At 42.7% G+C, this 21,460-nt stretch overlaps 1 protein-coding gene across 2 annotated transcripts in view; it reads right to left on the bottom strand.

Moving 5' to 3' along the window:
* PPIP5K2 (diphosphoinositol pentakisphosphate kinase 2) overlaps positions 1–21,460 on the bottom strand; it is a 1,583,220-nt gene that overhangs the window by 828,351 nt on the left and 733,409 nt on the right. For both annotated transcript variants that reach the window (XM_085632565.1, XM_085632566.1), the window contains exon 18: positions 1,854–1,995. In XM_085632565.1, the coding sequence (XP_085488691.1) occupies positions 1,854–1,995 (142 nt within the window). The remainder of the gene's footprint in view (positions 1–1,853; positions 1,996–21,460) is intronic.

The following is a 21,460-nucleotide window of genomic DNA, read 5'->3' as shown; positions in this document are numbered from 1 at the left end:
TTTTCTATCTTTGTGCCTTCTCTGTACCCGCAAATGTGACAGAGTCCTTTCCACTGGACAGGTGAATATGGCTAAACTCTGCTTCTTTGCCTGGCCATTATATAGTGCACCAACTGTGTTTCTCTTTTCAGAGTTTTAAATTTAAAGTGTGTGCAGGCCTTGTAGGTATTTGACTTATGGTCATTTGGTATGCAGAGATTAGAGAGTTTGTGACCATCTGTTTGAGCAAATGTTTGCTGACAATTCGATTAAACTTAAAACAAGTGTTTTACTTGTCCCCTATAGTGAAGGTCCCGAAGGCATGTAAGAATCATACTAAAATGCATAACATATATTATCTGACCCTCTTAAGTTCAAGCTCCTAAGACAAGCTGTTCTTCTCAGGGATGCATCCAGTATCGCCTTTTCAGAGAGGTGCGTCCTCTCCTACATTTAATATTGATATTATAACAAAAATGTTTGCTTCTGATCCCAAAGCTTTAAAAAAAAATCATGAAGATCAAGTTAACACACAAGGGCATTGTGGGATTACACTCCACAAAACAGACTTTGCCAATAATCGATGCACAAAAGAAAACACTTTAAGACACTCAAAATATTTCAAAACCCAAACACCAGATGGAGGGATAATGCAAAGCATGTGAATCTAAACGAGGTACAAACTGTGTAAGCAGTTGTGCACAGACTTTGATCATGCACTACAAGCTCTGGGTAAAAGGCCTGGCACGCAAGCTAAATGATGAGTTAGACCCGTGTGAATAGTGTAGGCTCTACATGGTCTTTGCCATGCATAGTTGCACTGTGAGTTTTCTTCATTGTTTTAACATGTTCTCATGATTCGTAAAACTAAAATAAAAGCAAGGATATTGAGTTTATCAAAAGATTTGCAGGTCTTCCAACGAATTTGCAGATCTGTGACCTGAAACTGGGTAGCCAAGTCGCAGAGAAAACAATTGGGTTTTGCTTCATTCTGGTCAGTATTTGCCTCTCAGGAATCTCCCTGCATACAACTTTGGCAGCTTAAGCCCACATGCACTGTTGTGTGGCTTTTGTTCATAAGACTAGCTTCAGTCCTTGGTGCCCTGTAATGACTGCCGTAACAAAATGTTTCACTTGCTTCCAGCCAATCAGATTGTCCAGATCGTTAAATCCTCCAAGGATACAGAGATCATACAGTGAGTAAAGGAGTAAAAAAAATCTCCTTCAATGAGATTTCTACTTTTTCAAATGTATGATCCTTGTGGGATTCAAGGATTGCAGATTATCAATAGATATAAAAATTAACAGTAAATATATACAAAACCCTTACCCCTATAAACACTCTGACTACCACCCATACCTTTTTAAACACACATTTCTAAATAACGACTGAACATATTTACAGCAAATAAGGCAAGATGTAACTCGGACTAAAGTTAATGTTTTATGAGAGTGATTTTTTTAAAACTTACCTTTCGTTGGTGCTAGCATGTGTTTCTGTGCTTGGGTAGTTGTTTGGTCGCTTGGCATCCAAGGCTCCATGGACTATTCAATTGCATAGCTATCCTGTCATATTTCTCCGTGAATTGGGTGTCCTTGCATCAACATACAGTTTATTGATAGCACAGGACCTGACTTTGTCCTGCATCAGGCCCTGCGCAGTCATTCACACTGAATGACGCTAGGCTTTGTTATTGGTTAACAGCTCTGATAGCCAGGGCTCTATTAGACAATACATTCATGAGTGATGCTACTTTACGCTTTGACTCGTCTTCACAGGAGTACTAAGCACTTGCCATGGACAGAGATTAGATTTACACACAGCAAGGACATGCAATTTACCAGTAAAACTATCAAAAAAGGTTTCAATGTACCTGCTGATTTTGGATCCTCCATTCGTTGTCTGATCTGTGAAGTTAAACTTTGAATCAAAGAGTAAACTTTGTCGCACGTTTTTACTGGATTTTTTATTACTTGTATAGATTTAATCAAAGACATGCTTCCAGTTGGTGTAAGCTGTAAATGGAAATAAAATAAGGTATGAACTGCTTTTGATTAAATGCCTTTTTCTTATAACTGTTACATAAAGTGTTGATACACTGAGGTGTCATCACCCCCAACCCACTAATGTATAATTCAATGGCAAACTACAAAGCAAGCATTAAAAAACCGCAAAACATTATATTTTAATATGACGCATGCCTAGCAGCGTTTTCATACAATATTACACGAAGAATGGTGAAAGTTAAGATTTTAGCCAACATTAACATTTTAATGGACAAAAAAATATGAAAAAAAGTAAAACTCTTCCAGGATTTGGTAGGCAGGAACAGATATTCTTTCAATGTGAAAAGGAGCAATAGCTAAAGATTGTCAGAATATGCAAAAAATGATCCCATTACGCCAGGGTCGGCATGATGCCGATGATGGGCTCCATAATGATATGGAGGCCCACAGTATGTCAAGGATGCCCAGTTTTATTCTAGAGGAATGCCAATGACATGCCAGTATTTACCACCAATGCTTCTAATTCAGCATTATGTTAGGTGGTCACAATCATGCCACGGATGTCTGCTATTTGCAAGTATGTTAACCATTATGCCTGGGTAATGCCAGAGATGCCCTCTGCATGTTTAAGGGGAATTCAGATGCCTTGAGTTACACACAATGGTAGGGGTCAGATAGCCACTTGATACCACACAGAACAACCACACCTATACAGTGTCAAAAAAATACATACAGACATGCACACCTACACAAGCAGAAACACGCGCAAAAAGGTGATAAATCTAGGGTGACCATGCATTAAAGGCAAATTCCCTACACTTACTCCTTCTATTTTGGGCAGATGGATGAACTGATTCACTTTTACAAATGCTGTTCATGGGTGGGGAAATTGGTGTGCCAATGAAAGTGTCAGGAGTTGGACAATGAAATTGCAATGCTTTACCAGAGCTTTCACAATTCCAGAGTACTTAAAGAAGGTTAGCTAAAGTCTTTCTAAGGCAACCTTTGGATCTGCTTTTGACATCTGACCTTGCAAGTGGTGCTAGGGTAAGCAAGAATTAATGGACGCTGCTAAATAACTAATATAAAAATAATGGTACATAACCTAACTTTCAAATAACACAAGGTACTTAACGGTCAGAGATGAAAAATAAACACGAATGGGAAAATAAATTAAATTGCACATTTAATACAGTTCAGAGGTAATTTTTCTCTACTGAAGTTTCATTAGAGGTGGATTAAAGTCTATGGTAGTTAAAATGAGCTTAAATGATTCTAAAAAAATCTTTCTTGGTATTTGTAACGTATGGTACGTTATTTATAATTATAAAGCGTGACGGTTACCCTAGAGTGTCCTGGCGCTAGCTTCTACCATCGAAACACAGAATGACATGGGGACACTACATGCTAAAAAGCCACGTTTTTAGTGCCCTCCTAAACTTCATTAAATCAGAGGCGGCTCTAATGTGGAAGGGGAGTTCATTCCAGGCCCTTACGGTACAGATAACAAAACTTCTCCCTCCTCAGTTGACTTTCTTAACAAGCATTTGCAATGCAATCGGTCTCGCCTTTGGGAACCTACATGTATTTAGCTATGCAGCACATTAGCCTGGGTGCTGAATATCTACTGTTCTTTAAAACGGAGGGAGAGTAAGCACCAAACTGCGTGACACGCCAGGTATGGGAACACATGAAGAGAAATATTGCCTTTCAGCAGGAAATGGTATAGTCCAAAGCTCTGGTTTTAATATTTAAACAGGGCCTTCAGTGGTCATATCACTGAAAATACAAGATTTGAAAAAAACATTTTTGTCTACGGGTGCTCGTGGAAGACAATTTCTATGGACTGGAATCTAGAGCATGCTAAAGTGATTCTGGTATTTTACTGACCTCTGATGGTCGTTTTCTATCAAGACAAATAGAGGCAGTTGAACAGAAAAAAAAAAGTCCTTAAGCGGAAGCAGACAAGTCCTAGTGCTGATCTTTAGAACCCACATAGTACATACACATATAAGTATATACTAAAGTATATACAAGAGGGCTTGAATGCTCGACCTAAACACACAAAGGGGAAAGAAGGAGGATGAGAAAGACTTAAAACCCGTCACAAAGGGAGATAGCAGGAACCAGCAAGAGGAATAAACGAGCCAAAGGTGTCAGGTACTGGATTAAAGAGGCCTGGGGTGGTTTCAATTCTAGAGAGCCCTGGTATTCGGCCCGCCAACATTTATGTAATAGGCTTCCGAGCAGAGCTTTGGGCACCGGTACTCATTATTTGACAAATTAAGCAATGACGCATCAGAAAAATACTTATCCTTTGACAATGCACACAGCACTCATCCCACTGAGGTGCAGTGCTTTCCTATCTTCATTCCACTCGCAGGCTTCCACACCCAGCGTGTGGAAGTGCTTCGGACTTGTGCTCTGACCAACCTGCTCCTTTAATGGACTGTAATGGAAGTGAAGTCCCCCGGGGGGAGAAACACCGAGCAGCTGAAGCACGAGGCAGGAAACGCGGAAATTACCCTAGAGAATAGCTGCCAAGGTTTTAGATTGCTATGTGTGACAATTTCATAATTTCTGTGTAATTATGAGTGCCATTAGAACCACTATGAGTGACACTTTTCTTGCCAGCAAAATCAACCAATAAAAGATGAGGGAAACATAAATATTTCAGAAATCTTAACCATTTGAGCAACGAGAAACTATAAGATCTTAAAACTGCTGCAAATTCGTGAGGTGGCTGAGTCATAATTACGAAATTATCAAAATATCATACATAGCAATCTGAAACCTTGGCAGATATGAAAGAGGGCGAGCATCACTTCACATGACATAGCATTGAAGACCATCCCCATACTTCTGTTCATGACACCGAGTCTTGTTTACTTAAATATTTCATAAAAGTGATAGGAAGTATGTGTTTTATTCTATTGCTATGTTATTGCTTCTCTTGTACAATGCTGATCATATAATAAACTTGTGAATTTTGGTTGGCATAATGTATTGAGTAATAAGAATAAAATGGCATAAGCAATGCCAATTAGACAAAAATAAAATAAAAGGAGCAAGGTAAAACAAGAAGAATAAAACAAATCACTTTTACCAGGTGGTGGTCATGACAGCATGGTGCTGGGCAAGCCTCAGGAGAGGCTGGGAGATACACACAGCGGTAAGAGCAGGCTGTATTATTTCAAAATGTAACACCAGTGAAGTGAGCAGTCCAGGGGTCTGGCGCACCGCAGCTACACAATTCACTTACTTGAACGAGTCAATAAACTAAAAGAACTGCATGTACTCCGTAGTAAAGAGAAACCTTTTCAGTCATTTTTAAAACATACTTACTGCATATTTGCTATGCCGTTAGTTTTAGAACAAGCTGCGCACGGTTCACCCTGCAGCAGAGCCTCTCTTCCTCCTTCAGAGTACATCTTCTTGCCCACGCTGTGACCTGGGAAATGTCTGGGAGCCCCAAGAGATTGTCACATACAGGAGACTGGTCGGGCCTGGAGAGGTAGGGGACACGTTTGTACTCAGCAAGGAATGTTCGAGTACTTCAATCTCGGATTTTATTTTTTTATTAAATCCCGGATGTTTATTTTCCAGTGTAAATAACACTTAAGCCGCTCTTTTTAACGAATGGATAAACCTTTCCTCTTGAAGCCATATCGTGATCGGAACAAGAGGACAATACTCCCTGGGGCGCACAATTGAAAATGTCTGAAATCACAGTTCTTAAGTGTGTTGGATTGCTGAATTTTACTTAATCCACATGTATGGGAATAGAGAATTTTCATATTCTGCAGCGTACATTGAAATGATGGTTCTGAGATGGACAGTTTGATTGTCTTGAAAATAAATTGCTGCGGAGTCATTTTGTTTGGAGCTCTGCTGCCCTCTTGTGGGCTCTGTCGGCACTGACATTGGCGAGGCGAATAAGGGCAAGACGGAGAGCATACATTTTCTTTCGTCTAATTGCTGAACCGCGGATATTGTCTCATCTACAGGGTAGGATATATAATGTCGTTACCCTAAAGCACTGCGTGAAACAGATTAGAGTAATACTAACAAGCATTGGCAATGCAATAGGACTCGCATTATGCAAGACCTATTGTATTGCAAATAGCAATGCATGCGGGCGACAAGGCACGAGGGCGGGGCGGTGGCGAGAGGGCATCGGACTTTGGGGGGGGGGGGAGGGGGGGAACACAGGAAGAAAGTAGTCTGTGCTGTGAAGGGGCCAGTAGCCGTGGAAGGACACAAATGACTGACATGGCTGTTATGAGGAGGGACTAACAAGCTTAAAAACAATAGGAAGGCAGCATTTAGAACCTAAGACAATGAAGAAGATGGGCCGGAGAGTGGGCGGAGATTTCACAAAGCTTCCACACTATAGTGTATACTGCATGCCTCACAAAGCGATGGCAGCGCATTTGCGCTGCAACGCTAAGCGAGGCCTAAAAAGGGGGTACTGTCACCATCTTTGCTCCTAAGGAGCGAAGAGTTCTTTTAGGAACATACCATTGAAATCTAGGATTGAGATGTTCTGGTCCCATCCTTGAAGGGCTTTGAAGGTGATGCATATGGATTTGAATCGCACCTGTTTTCTGATTGGCAGCCAATGAAGCCTTTGACTGATACAAATTTTTGCATGCCAGTAAGCAGCCTTGCTGCCGCAGTTTGGAATAGTTTGAATTTGTTTAGCTGTCGCTTTTGAATGTTCAGTTAGAGGCTGTTGCAATAATCTAACCTTGATAGAATGCGAGAAATTATTACTATGCGTTGGCTGTCCTCTGGCAGAAAAGGCATCATTTTCGTAATCATTCTAGGGGACTGGAAGTTCGATGATGCAACGGCATTTACCTGATCGCCAAAGATGAGCTTATCATCAACTATAGATAAAGATTTTTTGCTTTCCTGGTAGGTTTTGGAAAGGTTCCTAATTCTTCCAGCCACCATCCGAGGGCCCAGAAGTTGGCATTATTTCCAAAGATGATGACCTCACTTTTGCTTGAGTTTAATTTCAAGCAATTCTGTGTCATCCACCCACATCTTGACTGATTTCATACAGTTCTGAAACCTCTTGCTTTTCTCTGATTCCTTACCTGGCAGCAGAGACACCACAATTTGCATGTCATCCGCATATGAAAGCCAAATGATCTGATCAACAAGGCCAAGGAAGAAACAAATATTTAAAAAGTTGGACTAACGGTGACCCCTGCGGCACCCTGCAAGGTAAGGAAAAAGGTTTAGAAGAAAAACTGTCCAAGGCCAATATTTGTGTTCTGTCCATCATGAAAGATTTCAGTAGCCTTCAGGCCTAACCCTGAATCCCGCAACCCGACAGACGGTCCATCAGATCATGATGGACCGTATCGAAGGCCGCAGAGAGATTCAGCATAATTAGTGCTGCATTGCCTCCCTGATCCAAGGCTTCCCTTATTTCTCCAGTGGATTTAATAAGTGCAGACTCTGTGCTATGTCCTTCCCTAAAGCTATAGTGAGTGGGATCTAAAATCTGATTTTCCTGAAGGAAGGCACCAAGCTGTGTATTCATGTCTTTCTCTACCAATTTTGCCGGTAGTAGAACTGGGAAATCAGCCGGAAATGGTTAGGGTCCTTGGGGTCTAAATTCAGTTTTTTCAGCAGCGGAAGAATCGATGCTGTCTTTCCATTTTTGGGGAAAAGCCCTGACTCAAACATGGCATTAAATAGGGAGGTGAGCTAGATGGCAATAGGTTTGGGAGCTTATTTGATCACAGAGACCGGACGTGGATCTTAAAGAGAGCCTGACTTGATAGAAGCAAGTAGATTTAAAGTATCTTTAATGGACAGTAGAGAAAAATTTCCAGATTTGGCAGTGAGTCTGTAGTTATTTTGGCCCCCGAGGTTGGAACCTCCATATGTCCCACAGGGAAAAGGCTAAAAGATGAAAAAGTGTGCTCTACCTTCTGCAGAAAGAAAGTGGCAAATTCCTCACATAGCACTTGGATGTTTGGGTAGACAAGGGGGGCCAATCTAGCCATGGTCCTAAAGAGATCTTTAGTTGAGCATTTGACCATCTTAATTTGATTCGCAAAGAATGCACTTTTTGTATTAAGTAGGAAACTTTTGTAGATCGTTAGACTTTGCTTGTATTGCAGTTTCTCAGCTTCATTGGATTCCCTTCTCCAATTGTGTTCTAAACGCTTGCAAATTAGTTATTGTTCCCCTTAGTTCCTCAGAGTACAGAGGAGTGGTTGGCTGGGAACGTTTGGGATGTAAAGTTTTTACTGGGGCTAGTTTTCTACACGCTGTCTCCACTGACTTTGTGTAACAAATAGTGGCCTCCTCCACCTCTGTGAGCAGCGGGCAGGTGGTCGCGGTGAGAAGGTCTTTTAACTCTATTCCCTTAATTTTATTCCAGGCTCTTAGTTCTATCTGATTTTTGGGGGCCTCATGGTTGAAATGTTGGTCGGGGATCACCAATTCAAACTGAATTTCTATTTGATCAGTCCAGGCAAGTGGCAACAAGCCAGTGCAGGGTAGCTGTGGATGGTTAGAAAACATTCCATCCAAGGTGTGGCCTGCAGCATGGATGGGACCTTGCACATACTGAACTAAATCAGAGCCACTTATCACGATCAATAAGTGCAGCTGTGTCGGCGTCAGTAGTTGCTTCTAAATAAAAGTTAAAATCACCAAGAATGGTGAATGAATTGGAGTAGAGCTCATCCTCTAATAGGATTCCGACCGTGGTTAGAAATGTGTTCCTAGGTCCTGGTGGTCTATACAGTAAAATGCCCTTGAAAGAATGATTAAGGGAAAAGCAAAAGCTAAAGGAAAGTGCTTCGCATGCCGAATTAGAAGCTGTGTAAAAGGCAGCATTTAAGGAACTATGATAAATTACGGCTAATCCCCCACCCCTCTTAATGGGCCTATTCTGTGTGTGGCATAGGAAACCAGGTGGAGTGGCTTTAACCAGATCGTGCCCTGAGGCATTTATGTTGTGATCCTCCATAAGTACCACACACTCCGTGCTATGTTGTTCTAGCGATCTAGCAGTAGACATCGTAATGGGTTTGCATTGGGCCTCTCAGTATTTGCCAGTTTCTGGAGCCTGTAGGGCATTAACTGGGAAATAAACTATAATGTTTCTTTCTGCTGGTGAACTTTTTCGTAACATTGTTTGGGATATTATTAAAGTTCTTTAGTCCCCCTTAGTGTCACCTCCGGTAAACAATCCAGTGTGAGCACTTCATTCATGTCCTACTATATTGAGGCCATGTGGTTTGCCTTGATGAGGACATCTTGTACCAATACCCTTGGGAGGAACAATTGTAGGCCTAGTCTTATAGCCCGTAGCTCCATGATATGGATGCAAGGTGTCTTCTCTGTGTCTAACCTGAAGCCTCTAGTTGTTAGTTTCAGAAAATGGGCTCACCAGCCCTACATTAATGAATTATGCCTTAGAAATTTATTTTCCTCAATCTGCAAGGATTTCGTGTCTGCATAACACCAAAATCTTCCTCCATAGTTTGCCGCAGATGCGGCCTTTGCCTTGAAAATTGAGACCATCTCTTTAATGGGTCAGCTGCCCAGTTTACTGGAAAATCTGAAAACTCCCTTGTATGCTCTTTTCATCTGCGCAGCATGGCATTGAGTACATGGTCTGTCCAGGAGGCCTTGGAGATGAATAACAACCCAAATAGCAAAATGACTTCACCTTTACAATCTGGACCCCCTCAGATAAAAAGATCTTACATTCTTTGCTGTTTTCCCTCAGACCATTATGAAAGTTTTCACTTATTGATTATTAATTTCCTAGATGCCATAAAATCTGCAAAGAAATCCAATAATCTCTGGAGTCCGACCGCGGTCCTTGAAATAAGGACAGCATCATCTGCCTAAAGGAGATACAGGTTCCGGGTGGCCAGCAACCATCGGAGCATCAGCCTGCAAGGACCATAAAGTGTAATTGACCCCGTTCATAAATAAAAGCGGTAGCGAGTACACATCCCTGGCGGATGCCTCGCCTAATTCTAAAAGGAGGTGTTAACTCCCCCACTTGGGTCGAACCACACTTTTGCTTAGGGGTTCCCATACAAGTGTGCAAGAAAGCGAACAATCTCTGTAGGGGCCTCATAAGTGAGCAGTATGTGCCATAAAAGTGAGTGGTCTAGTAAATCGAATGCACTAGAAAGATCGGCAAAGCACAGACGGAGCGATCCTGCTTTGGCTCATGTATACTTCCCAATCAGGAGTTCAAAGTTTAGGCATTGCTCCAAGTACCTTCCTGAATCCATACTGAGCTTTAGACAAGATGGAATTAGCGACTGCCAAGTCCTCTAAGCTCTTTAAAACACCCCTCCACAGGAGTTTTGTCGAGGAGTCCAGGAGGAAAAATGGGATGCTAGCACTTTAGATCTGCTTTATCGCTCTTCTTAAATATAGGCATTATAAACAACTACGCCCAGGAGGAAGGGAAATTACCCCTACCTGCTGCATTAAAAAGGTGTGTACATATTGGGGCCTACATTTCAATCAAATCTAGGAATGCATCAACCAGTACCTCATCAGGTCCGTAGGGCTTTCCCTTTAGCACACTCATCCAATGCGTCGCGAACTTCACCCAGGGTAACTACCAGACACAAATTATTAGAGGGGCTATCATTAAATTTAGATGAGACCAATAAGGATGGAGTCGCTTCCTTAGTTGTTACTCGAGCAAAAATACCCTCCAAGTGATCGACCCAAGCCTGCGGGGAAACAAAAGATGTTAAGACGGGACCACGGCTGGACTTCAAAAAAGGAGTACTGCCTGTACTCCAGAACAGTGAGGTATTGTTGGTTTCTGCAGGCTGTTCCAATATCGCCCATAATCTTCCTAGAACTCAGGACATCGTTATTCTGTTTCCTTAGCTGTTTAATTGTGATTTCTTGGAACCCGATGCAGGGCAGTCTTCAGCTTTCTTGGGATTTGAGTGCATTCATGATAAAAACCAATCCTGTCCAGGGGGTTGTCTTGACGTTACCAGGCAGACCAAGAGAGAGTTAAGCGCCACAGTGATCTCCTCAAAGGCTGAAACCAAGATTTCTTAGCTACCCTTTTCACCATTGAAAGAAAATGTGCTCGATCGTCCAGAGGGGAGTTGGGGATTTTCCTTCCTTCTTAGGCAATATGTAATCTTCCCATTGCTCTCCATAGCCATGTTTTGTGTCTTTCTGGGTCTGACCTTCTTCCTCCACATAGGAAAGCTTGTCGGAATCCATCAAATCTTGCTCACTCATGTCCTTCGGAATCGGTGGGACAAATGTCAGGGAAAAATTCCACAGAGGTGTCTCAAGAACTGCAGGAGGTGGCACAGGTACTTAGGGTGGTAGTAGTAGCATAGTAGTGTTGGCAGTGGGACAGCAAATGGTTGTCCAAAGTTTGGCTGAGGAAGTAGTTTTGAAAAGCTGCAGTGCCCGAATGAACCCAACATGACCTCATGCTCCTTATAAAGATTTCGAGAAACATATCATGGTGGAGGACTTTTAGCTGCAAAGGCTAGTGGATGACAGTCATAATCTTGGGATTCGTCCTCTTCCTCAAAAGTCTCCTTCTCATAACACATCTAATTGCACAAGCTCTCTGGATTATCCCGGAACCTCCTAAAATAGCGTTCTGTGAGAAGGATGACTGGGAATGGGCTGCTGCTGAGGAAATTATAATGAACATGGTTATAACAGACAAACTTGCTGACATGATTGGTCAGAAATGATGAACGTCTGGATGGATGGAGGAGACAACTGTTCATAGAATCTTCAAAGTGAAGCCGGTGGAACTGTTTGACAGGAGTTCCTCAATATGGCTGGTTCTTTGTAAACTGCATACTGTTGCTATGGAATATGATGATTGTCTAAGATCATTATATGTATACTGTTGCAGTTATGTACATTTTTCCCCATATGATAAAACTCCAAATGAAAATTTTAAAAATAAAATTGTGCAGGTCTATATGCCATACCGGAGGAGTTCTCCTGGTAACTGGCACCAGCCTCACATTCAGAATGTAATACAAAACTTGGTAGATGTGCTATCACATTTTATGGTGAAAAGAGGACTGAAAAGGAGATTTCAGTCATCTACGGTGTCGAAGTCGAGTTTGTAGGCCTCAGTGCTGGTTTAATCATCAGTGGTGAAGAAAGTCTTGCAGTCAATTAGACTTGGGTCTTGGGCTTGAAGGTGCCATTGCTGATGAGGATTTTCTTGTAGACCTGGATCTCTTCATTGCCCTTTCACAAGGCCTTCATAAATGATGTTGTGAACTAAATGGTTGTCAACAATGGTTTCTTCCTCTGCATTAATGAGTATATGGGCTACGGCGATTATGGCAATTCTGTCAGGGCTTAAAGGTAGCTGAATTTCTGAACAATTGTTTTGCCCATGTTGATTTTCTGCAGACTCTTCAGGTAATAAGTCCAGTTCTGCAAACTCCAGTTTCCTTTTTTGGGCCACTTTTTTGGAGGTGCATGCTGTAGTACTTTTCATGGAATCATCGCCAAATGAGAGGCATCACCTTTGTAAGGTGGAATATTCTTATTTTCCAGCAGATGCTGTGCTGATTTCCTCTCCCTATCCTTCAGTCTTGGAGGGAAATGTTTTATAAATGTCACAGCATGAAGCATTGTTTGCTGAATAAGGCCAATTAATACACTATTCGTGAATCATCTGTGTAGATTTGTGTCCCTTCGTACACAGAACAGGATATAAAGACATCTCTTCTCCTCATCAGTCATGACAGTGACAGGAAAGGATCCCTATTGCGCAGTAAGTGGAGTTATTTCCACAAAATTCCATAAAAACAACTCACACTACACAGAAAGTGCCAAATAGGGCAGAGTCAAACCCAGAGAAGAACAGGAAAACTATTAGGATATGGTTACAGAGAGGTTAGAGCAGAGCTCTTCTCAGAGACTCCTCACACAGAAAATGTGGAAGAAATATTGTTATGGTGGCCCCTAGGGTGGAGAAGGAGAGCTCAGCAAGTCCATCCCCTTGACTTAGTTGCTTGTTCCAAATGAGGTGGCTGCACTATTAGACAAGACTGCTGTTGAGGCCTATGTCCATTTTAATGATGGTTAAAGCTATCTAAAGTTACCAGGGATTTCCAGTCTGATGATGAGGAATGAATCAGGCATGTGAATATCTGAAAGATCTAATGCTAGTAAATAATTGGCACCCACCTCAAATATAAGACTTGGGAGATGTGCCTTCCGCCCACTGGAAACCTACTCGGTACCTTTCTTTCGGACCCCGCTGATCAGGTTTTATAGATACAAGGTTTTCAGACATTCTGGAGACGCTACCTGAAACCATAAGTCATTTTGAATGCCTTGCTAAAAAGCATATAGTGGCAGAAACATGTTGATCCTCCCCCTTTTTTATTACACATTCACTTAAGGATACATCTGGTAGATTGATCCAGTTATTTATCCTTCACACTCTTGTGCCAGGTTTGCCACCAATAATGCTTTTTGGGATAAAACCACGGCACGTTCTTAATATCACCACACTGCACTCACTTTTTGCATTTTGCACTTACACACCATTTTAAACCAGCTCCGCTGTAAACAGACGTAGTAACACACCAGGGAGGCATTCGGCCTCTCTGGTGGGAATCCAATGATGAAGCATATCACCAACTAGGTTGGTGAGTGAGGGTTCTTTTAACAAACTTAGAGTGAATCTTTACATAGTAAATTTTTTTAAGCCTCTGTACAGGCAAAAGAAGCATCCCCCACTATGGAAAAATAAGAGAATAGGTCAATCAGGAGGAGAGACACTGTTGATATAAATGTCTAGTAGAATAGGTTATAGGCTATCTTTTCCTAGAGCTTTTCTCAATGAAAGTGTGACAGTCACTTTCAAGATTTCCTGAACGGAGAGGATCTTATTGAAGGGAAATTTTGTGAATCAGAAAACTGGGGAAGCTGGAGGAGTGATACCTAGAAATCGGTCCCATGATGCTTGTTTTCTGGTCAAGAGAGGGCCTGGTCTGGCAGTTTGGGCTGGACTGTTCCAATGGGAGTCAAGGCTGATTTGCATGTGGCTGGGTCCAAACTGGGGTGGCATGGTGAGCAAAAGTGTTGTGTTTCAATTTAGATACCCGTATATAGGTTTCCCGGAATCATGTCCTTATATAGGCACAATTCGCATTGCCCTTATTTAGGCATAGAATCCCAGTCCTTATTTAGGCATTAGCCAAGCTAACCAAATACAGGCATGGTCATCTACATCCGTCCATCCCACGTCACAACGAGTTCTTAGAAACCAGATCCTTAAGCCAGCGGAACTTTCCCTAGCTAGGATTATTGATTTCTCCAAGAACTCATCTATTATGCATGAACTACTATTCCTTAGGGGTTCATCCAGGACGTCTTCTTCTGCCCGACTTTACGTCAATGCTAGCATTCCTAAGCACCTTCCAGGTATAAATATGCCTTCCCTTACCATGGCAAACCACGGTACGAGTCAGCACGACTTGACTGCACGGTTCGCCACGGCAAGTTCGGAAGAGACCAGATCCTGGCCTGACGCACTGACCAGATGCTGTCCTCCCTGCTCACAGAGAATCCAGCTTCCAGTGTTCTGACTCCCTTCGCGGAGTGTTAGAGTTTGAGACCCAGATAGAGATTCCCACCTCGCTTATTCTAAAGGTATGGAGCCAACTAGAACTTATAGGGACTTTTGGCATACTAAACTTAGTATATACCATACTATAGTAAACAGCACCTACTCTTACCTCGCACTACACTTAGGTTAGGTACACAGGAGTAAAACTATTTTAGAAGCATCAGACGAGTATTCACTTTTTAGCCTGTGTTATTTAGGTATGTATATATGATTATATGTCATAGCTAAAAGACAATGCTTTTGTAGTATTATTTCTTCTTACTGCTTACGCTGTGCGTATTATAACTTGCTTACTGTCTAATGATTGTAACAGCTCATATCTCTTACACGAGAAAGAAAACTATTTAATAAACCCTTTTATTGAAACGCCCGTTTACCTATTTCTGTGTAACTCTGGAGAAACTAAGCATGCACGATTGACTTAGTGAAATTGTTATCTATTGTTTCCACGATTCTGAGATGCATTCCGATTCTATGGGAAACAAAGTTGTCATGTTTATGCGGTTGTCAGAAACGAATCCCTTCTTGTTCATTCGAGAAGTTTGTGACCTCAGAGTTAGCTGGCACACACAAGTAATTACATTTAATGTACTCGATAGGAGCATACTGACCTAAGTCCTATGTAAAAACGATAGTGTATATTACTCCAATGCGCAGAGCCTATAAGGGAAATAGCAACTACACTACAAAAGAAGAATGGATTTAACCCAGATCCGTGACTGGGGTGAATGTTTGACAATGTTTAGCATTCCGTCTATCAACTTTTTATGTTGCTATAAGTCGCCCTTAGTGGGAAGGGTATGCCCAGACGCAGGTCCTGTGCACGCTTAGCCACTAGATTCAAGCTAGCCTGGCTGATGACCATACCCCGAAAGCGGTCCCAGGATGCTTGTTTTTCGATCTAGGGAGGACCTGGCCTAGTAGTTGCGGCTGGACTGTCCCCATGGGGAGCAGGGTCAAGTCTGATTCACATGGGGCTGGGTCCAAACTGGAGTGGCGTGGTGAGTAAAAGAACAATGGATTTAACACAGATCTGTGACTGGGGGGTGAATGCTGGACAATGTTCAGCATTCCGTCCATCAACTTTTTGTGTTGCTATAAGCTGGAGATTCTCCAACTATGCTTTAATATTGGCTTAGTTGCCTATCCAGTCTGGTGTGTACAGCTCTTCATAAACATCCTTAAACGTTTTAAGGAAGACTTTACTCCCAGTTGAGATATTCACCAGGGCTCGACAAATCCACTCGACCGCTCGCATTTGCGAGGTAAATTTAATGAGGTCGAGCTATTTTTAGGTCCTACTCGCCCTTTCTGGCGAGTAGGAAAACATACTAACTTTTGCCCTCTGTCTTTGAAAAAGAAGCAAATGTGACAAGATAACAAGATTTAAAGGCCTTGTTATTGCTCACAAAGCAAATGAGCAATAAAGATGCCTTTAAATCTTGTTATCATGTCACATTTGCTCCGCTTTCAGAGACGGAGGTCAAGTAGGTTACTGTTAGGTCGAGGAGAGTTTAAGGTACTAGACCTGCAGGACTAGTACCATTTTTCAGATTTTTCGAGCCCCGATTCCTATTTGCCATTCCAATAGCAATGGAGCAGAGACTGAGATTTCTTAACGCGGTCATGTTTACTGTTGAGGAATATCCAGAGGTTCTTGACGTCGGCGGTGGGGGTGAGTGTCAGTCATAAATCTGTTGGGCACCAGGTGGAAATGCTCTTCCTGAAGTTCATGATTTTGGTCTTGTCGGGGCTCACCTTCACACATTTGGTCTTAATCCGGTGGGTGATTTCAGTCAATTCTTGTAACAAGTTTATATTAACCCTTTATTTCTTGCCCAGAAAGGTGTCTATTCCAGAATTGTATGTGTCTTGATAAGATGATAAATATCTTTAACATTAAGGGACAATACCTTGATTTCATCCATAAACAAAGAGAATCACAGTACGAACAGCTTGCAAAATAGGATTAAACTGATGGGGACCACTAAGAGTCAACCAATTCCGCTTTCCCAATAGTCCATATTTCACGCTCAGCGAGCTTTACTGAGGTTTTACTCGCCCTTGTGCCTCCTCTTAAGATGCCCCCACACCTTCCACTGTATCACTAAGGCCGGTTCTTATCCTGTTGTTGGCTGCGTGATTTCACATCCATTAAATTACTGACTTACAGCCCTGAAGAGTCACGGGATAATTCCCCCGTGTGACGAAACACATGTCGGCTGGTTGATTCTTTTTGTTGCTGCTTAAATAAATACTTTTGAAAGACTACTCTGGTGTCAACCACTAGAATTGTGACTATACGAGACATTCCTACGAGTATGACAACCTCATAACGTGTGCCCGGGGCTTTGTTCACATTTCTGGTGTGAGTTTCACAACTCACACAATTACGGGGGTTACAGGGTATTTCCCCCGACCTGGTGGCACCGTCCTCACTCTCAACACCACACACACAGCGCATATCAGCCAGAGCGCCAAGCTGCCTCCTTAAAAACCCTACATCCATTAATACCACTCACTTATATTACCAAAAAACATGAAAATGACATACTTGTGGTGAGAATGTAAAAACAACTAGAAGAACTAACAGTAAGTCAGTATTCTTCAATCTGTGGGGCGCGCCCCCCAGGGGGTGCGCGCCACTATTCCAGGGGGGGCGCGCACTCCACACGAAAATCTGATGGCTGATATTCGGCCCTAACGGAGGTTTTGAAAACAGCGGGATGGCAACCCTCACACCTTCAGCCCTTGAGCTGTTAAGAGGTGCTTGAAGGTGACTGAGAGGGAGGGGCTGCAGCTTCAGGCGCAGGGGCATCTATTCAGATGCAAACAGCCCTGAATGCGTCTCTGCAATTTAGAGGGGCCTCACACATTCCCTTTCTGCCCAGGGCCCCAAACATCCTAGAACCGGCCCTGATTACCCCGAGGCAGCACGTGGTTCTCTTCACAGAGCTTAATTACTGTCACTAAATTGTAAGCAAACCTCGGTTCTGCAAACATGCAGTCTATAAATGGAATAAAATAAAGAAATGGCACAATCGCACCCACACGGATTAAACAAAGTATGGAGGACAATCAGTTAAATCGGTTATCTTGGAGTATCTCCTTTAAGTACTGTACATCACAGTGGGGGATGGCAAAACTAACATTTTGGAAAGAGAGCCTGTCTTCTCGTTGTCTTGTCCAGGAGGGGGTGAGGAGCCCTACCCCTCCCTGGAATACTTGAAAACTGCATGCCCACCCCTGTGCCCACCCTGGTGGATCCTGTCCAAGTCCTGGAATGGCTCCTGCAGCGAGGGTGAAGTTCTTGATGGGCCTCTTCTCAAAAAGGCTCAGCTCGAAATTAATATGAAAAGGTGGGCGAGTGAGTAAGTGAAGGGATGGGTGGATGGCTGGATGAATTAGTGAAAGGGTGAATGGATGAATGAAAGATTGAATAGATGGAGAATGAGAGAGGATGGATGGATTGATGAGTGAGTGGAAGGATGGATGAGAGAAAAGGTAAATAGCTGCATGTATGGGTGGAAGGGTGGATGGATGGGTAAAAGGGTGGATGGATGGGTAAAAGGGTGGATGGATGAGTGAAAGGATGGATGAGTGAAAGGATGGATGAGTGAAAAGGTGGATGATGAGTGGGTGGATGGATGAGTGAAATGTTGGATGGATTGATGAATTGATAAGTGCAAGGGTGAATGGATGGAAGGATGAGTGCAAGGGTGAATGGATGGAAGGGTGAATGGATGGAAGGATGAGTGAAAGGGTGGATGTAAGGATGGATGAGTAAGTGAAAGGGAGGGTAGATGGACAAAAGGGTGAATAGATGAGTGAAGGAGTGAAAGGATAGATGGATGAGAGAAAGGATGGATGAGTGATAGGGTCAATGGATGGATTAATGAGTGGATGAGTAGATGGATGGGTGGGTGGATGGATGGATGGATGGAAGGAAGGATGGCTAAGTGAAAGGGTCGATGGAGAGGGAAAGGGAGGATGGATGGATGACAAAGGGTGGATGGGTGGAAGGATGAGTGACTGGGTGGATGGATGAGTAAGTGAAAGGATGGCTGGATGGGTGAAAGGGTAAATGGCTGGATGGATGAGTGAATGGATGGGTAGAAGAGTGAATGGATGAGTGTACAGATGGAGAGGGTGAAAGGGTGGATGGATGGATGATGGATGAGTGAAAGGATGGATGAAGGAATGGTTGAGTGAAATGATAGATGGAAGGATACGTGATGGATAGGTTTGCAAATGGTTGAATATGTTTGGATTTGGCTGGGCTTACTTATATACTATGGCGTGGCCTCCTCTGATGTGTCTGTAAAACGTACCTATTGTCCTGAAGTTTTGTCCTGAATTTTGACCTTCTGTCCTGAATTTGTGTCCTGAATTTTGACCCTTTGTCCTGAATTTTTACACTCACCGTTGGCAGTAGCAAAAATCCATCCACAGATTGACCGTCTCTGTGGTGAAAAACAGGCACACCCGTCACATTAATGTTGGTGGTGTTATTATCAATCTGTCATGTGTAAAACAAAGCATCCTAGTAAAAACAATTTGCACACATTTTATCTTGGAACATTTTGTTTGTTTTGAGCTGTGTAATAAGCCTGTCATTAACCACACCCACTCACAAATCTACAGTTCACTAAACTCCCATTGCGTTGAACATTATTTGCCGGATATGGCCCGGGATATGCAGGTGTCAGTCAATTATGTAGTGTACAAGATTCCAGAAATTTCTGTCAGGTGGTGGGGGGGCCCGACATTTCAAAAAATTCAGTCGGGGGGGCTCAACCTACAAAAGTTTGAAGACCTCTGCAGTAAGTAGAAAACATGAAAGGCACCCAATCCCTAGATGCTTCCTAACCCCCCCCCCCCCCACACCCACCTCCCCCCCAAGTCTCGCCACCACAGGCCACAAAACAACAAAAACTAGAGCGACACATGTGCTACTCATTCACACATCACCATTATTCACTGCACAGTTTAGCTTTGAATGTCGGTGCTGTGAGGGAAATAGAAAACACCCCTGTCTACCGTAAATGCTAAAAGCAAAAAGAAAAATGGATTAGGAAAAAAAAAGTCCCCTGTGTCACAAGGTGGGGCAGACAGGTGAAGGGGGAGTACCACATGGGGTAGACAGCTGAATAGCACATGAAATCCCAAGGTGTGCTTGTGCTTAAACCAAAAGAAACAAGCATTTGCAATGCAATAGGTCTCGCATTTTCGAGAGTTTGAGCTATTGGCATTGTAAATGACAATGTCTTTTATTTATGTGTTTTGAAAATCTGCAAGTGGTGTGTAAATGTACTTCATGCTTATAGTTGTTGTTTATGAGAAGCAAGGCTGACAACAACTTCGCCCCTTTAACTGCCACCCTTCATTCAGTAAGCATGGATTGTAAGTATTTAGGCACCGCTTTCCGGTTTTCAAAACACATAATTAAAAGGCATTGTCATTTACAATACCAATAGCTCAAACTCTCCTAAATGCAATGCAAATTGCAAATGCTTGTTTTACAGGGTTACGATGGTACTTTCTAATACTGTTAAACAATAGGCTGCTTTTAAACATCCAGGTTCTAAGAAACAGTTACTTTCCAGTTACAAATTACCCGCTCTAGATTTGGTTATGTCTGCAAAGGCTTTTGAAAACTGGACTGAACCGCTCTTTTCTGAAAAATGTTCTAGGTACCCATGTCCACACGATCATGAAGAGGAATTGTCTACATTAGCTTTCTTTTATCCTCAACTTAAATATGTTATGTTTTATCATGTCACATCCAGTCATGCTGTGTTATGTTATGCAAAGCAATCATGCACGTAACAATGCCTTTAAAGAAACAGCTTCCAGAGCAGCTGAACAAAAAGCTGGACATGTCTCTCCAGAATCACCGAAGCAAAGTGAAACGTGTTGCATGTCCGCGCCCAGCTATGTTTGAAACATTTCAGAGGCACTGCTGTATTGTTAAGAAATACGCAAGTAATTCATTAGAAGCAGTAACCCCAGAGGCACCATTGTAACAAGCCTCCTTTTTAAGGGCCCACGCCATTCCCTGTGCCGCAGTAAGAACCATTCATTTGGGACCAGAGGTCTCATGCTCCTTTTCCAACAATTCAAATCTCTGCATGAAGCAGGAACTCGGTAATGTGAGACCCAGTCTTCCTAGCTGTGCATCTGTCTCCCTGGTGCACTATTATTCTGTCCTGAAGTGATGGTGTTAAGCCAACACTGCAAGAGCAGGGAGATGTAACACCATCAGCCTGTGTGATGTGACTACAGGCCAGATAATGCCACCCTAGTCTCAGAAGAGCAGCTGCATTTTTTACGTACTTTGGCAGTGGGAGCCCCGTCTCCACATCAGAGACACTTCGGGAAAGGGAAAGCGAGAGAGGAGAAAAGACAGACGGGAGAGAAAAACAGTCGAGAGGACCGGAAACAAGAGGGAGGGGAAACAGAAAAAGAGAAGGAAGGGTGACAGAAAAAAACAAGCATTTGTGCGCGGCGCCGCTTCAAGGAAACCACGCTCAGTTTCTTTTTTTTTTTACTTTAACACTGAGTACGGTGTCCTTGAAGCGGGCGCCACGCTCACCAATAAAATAAAAAAATAAAAGAACGAAACAAAGCACACTGCACATCTCTATTCTGGATCTGAGAGGAAGATTCCAGCCACGAGACGAACTCTTTCTGCCTCAGGGCCAAATTCAGCGGCATCTAAATGCAGAGCGCACGCTCACCAATAAAGTTTTTAAAAAAACAAACATACAAAGCACGGTGTCCCTGAACCGGGCGCCGCGCTGATCCTTTAGCAAG

Source organism: Triturus cristatus, chromosome 2_1, assembly GCF_964204655.1.
Source record: "Triturus cristatus chromosome 2_1, aTriCri1.1, whole genome shotgun sequence".
NCBI lineage: Eukaryota > Metazoa > Chordata > Amphibia > Caudata > Salamandridae > Triturus > Triturus cristatus.
This window is presented reverse-complemented; position numbering and strand designations above follow the sequence as displayed.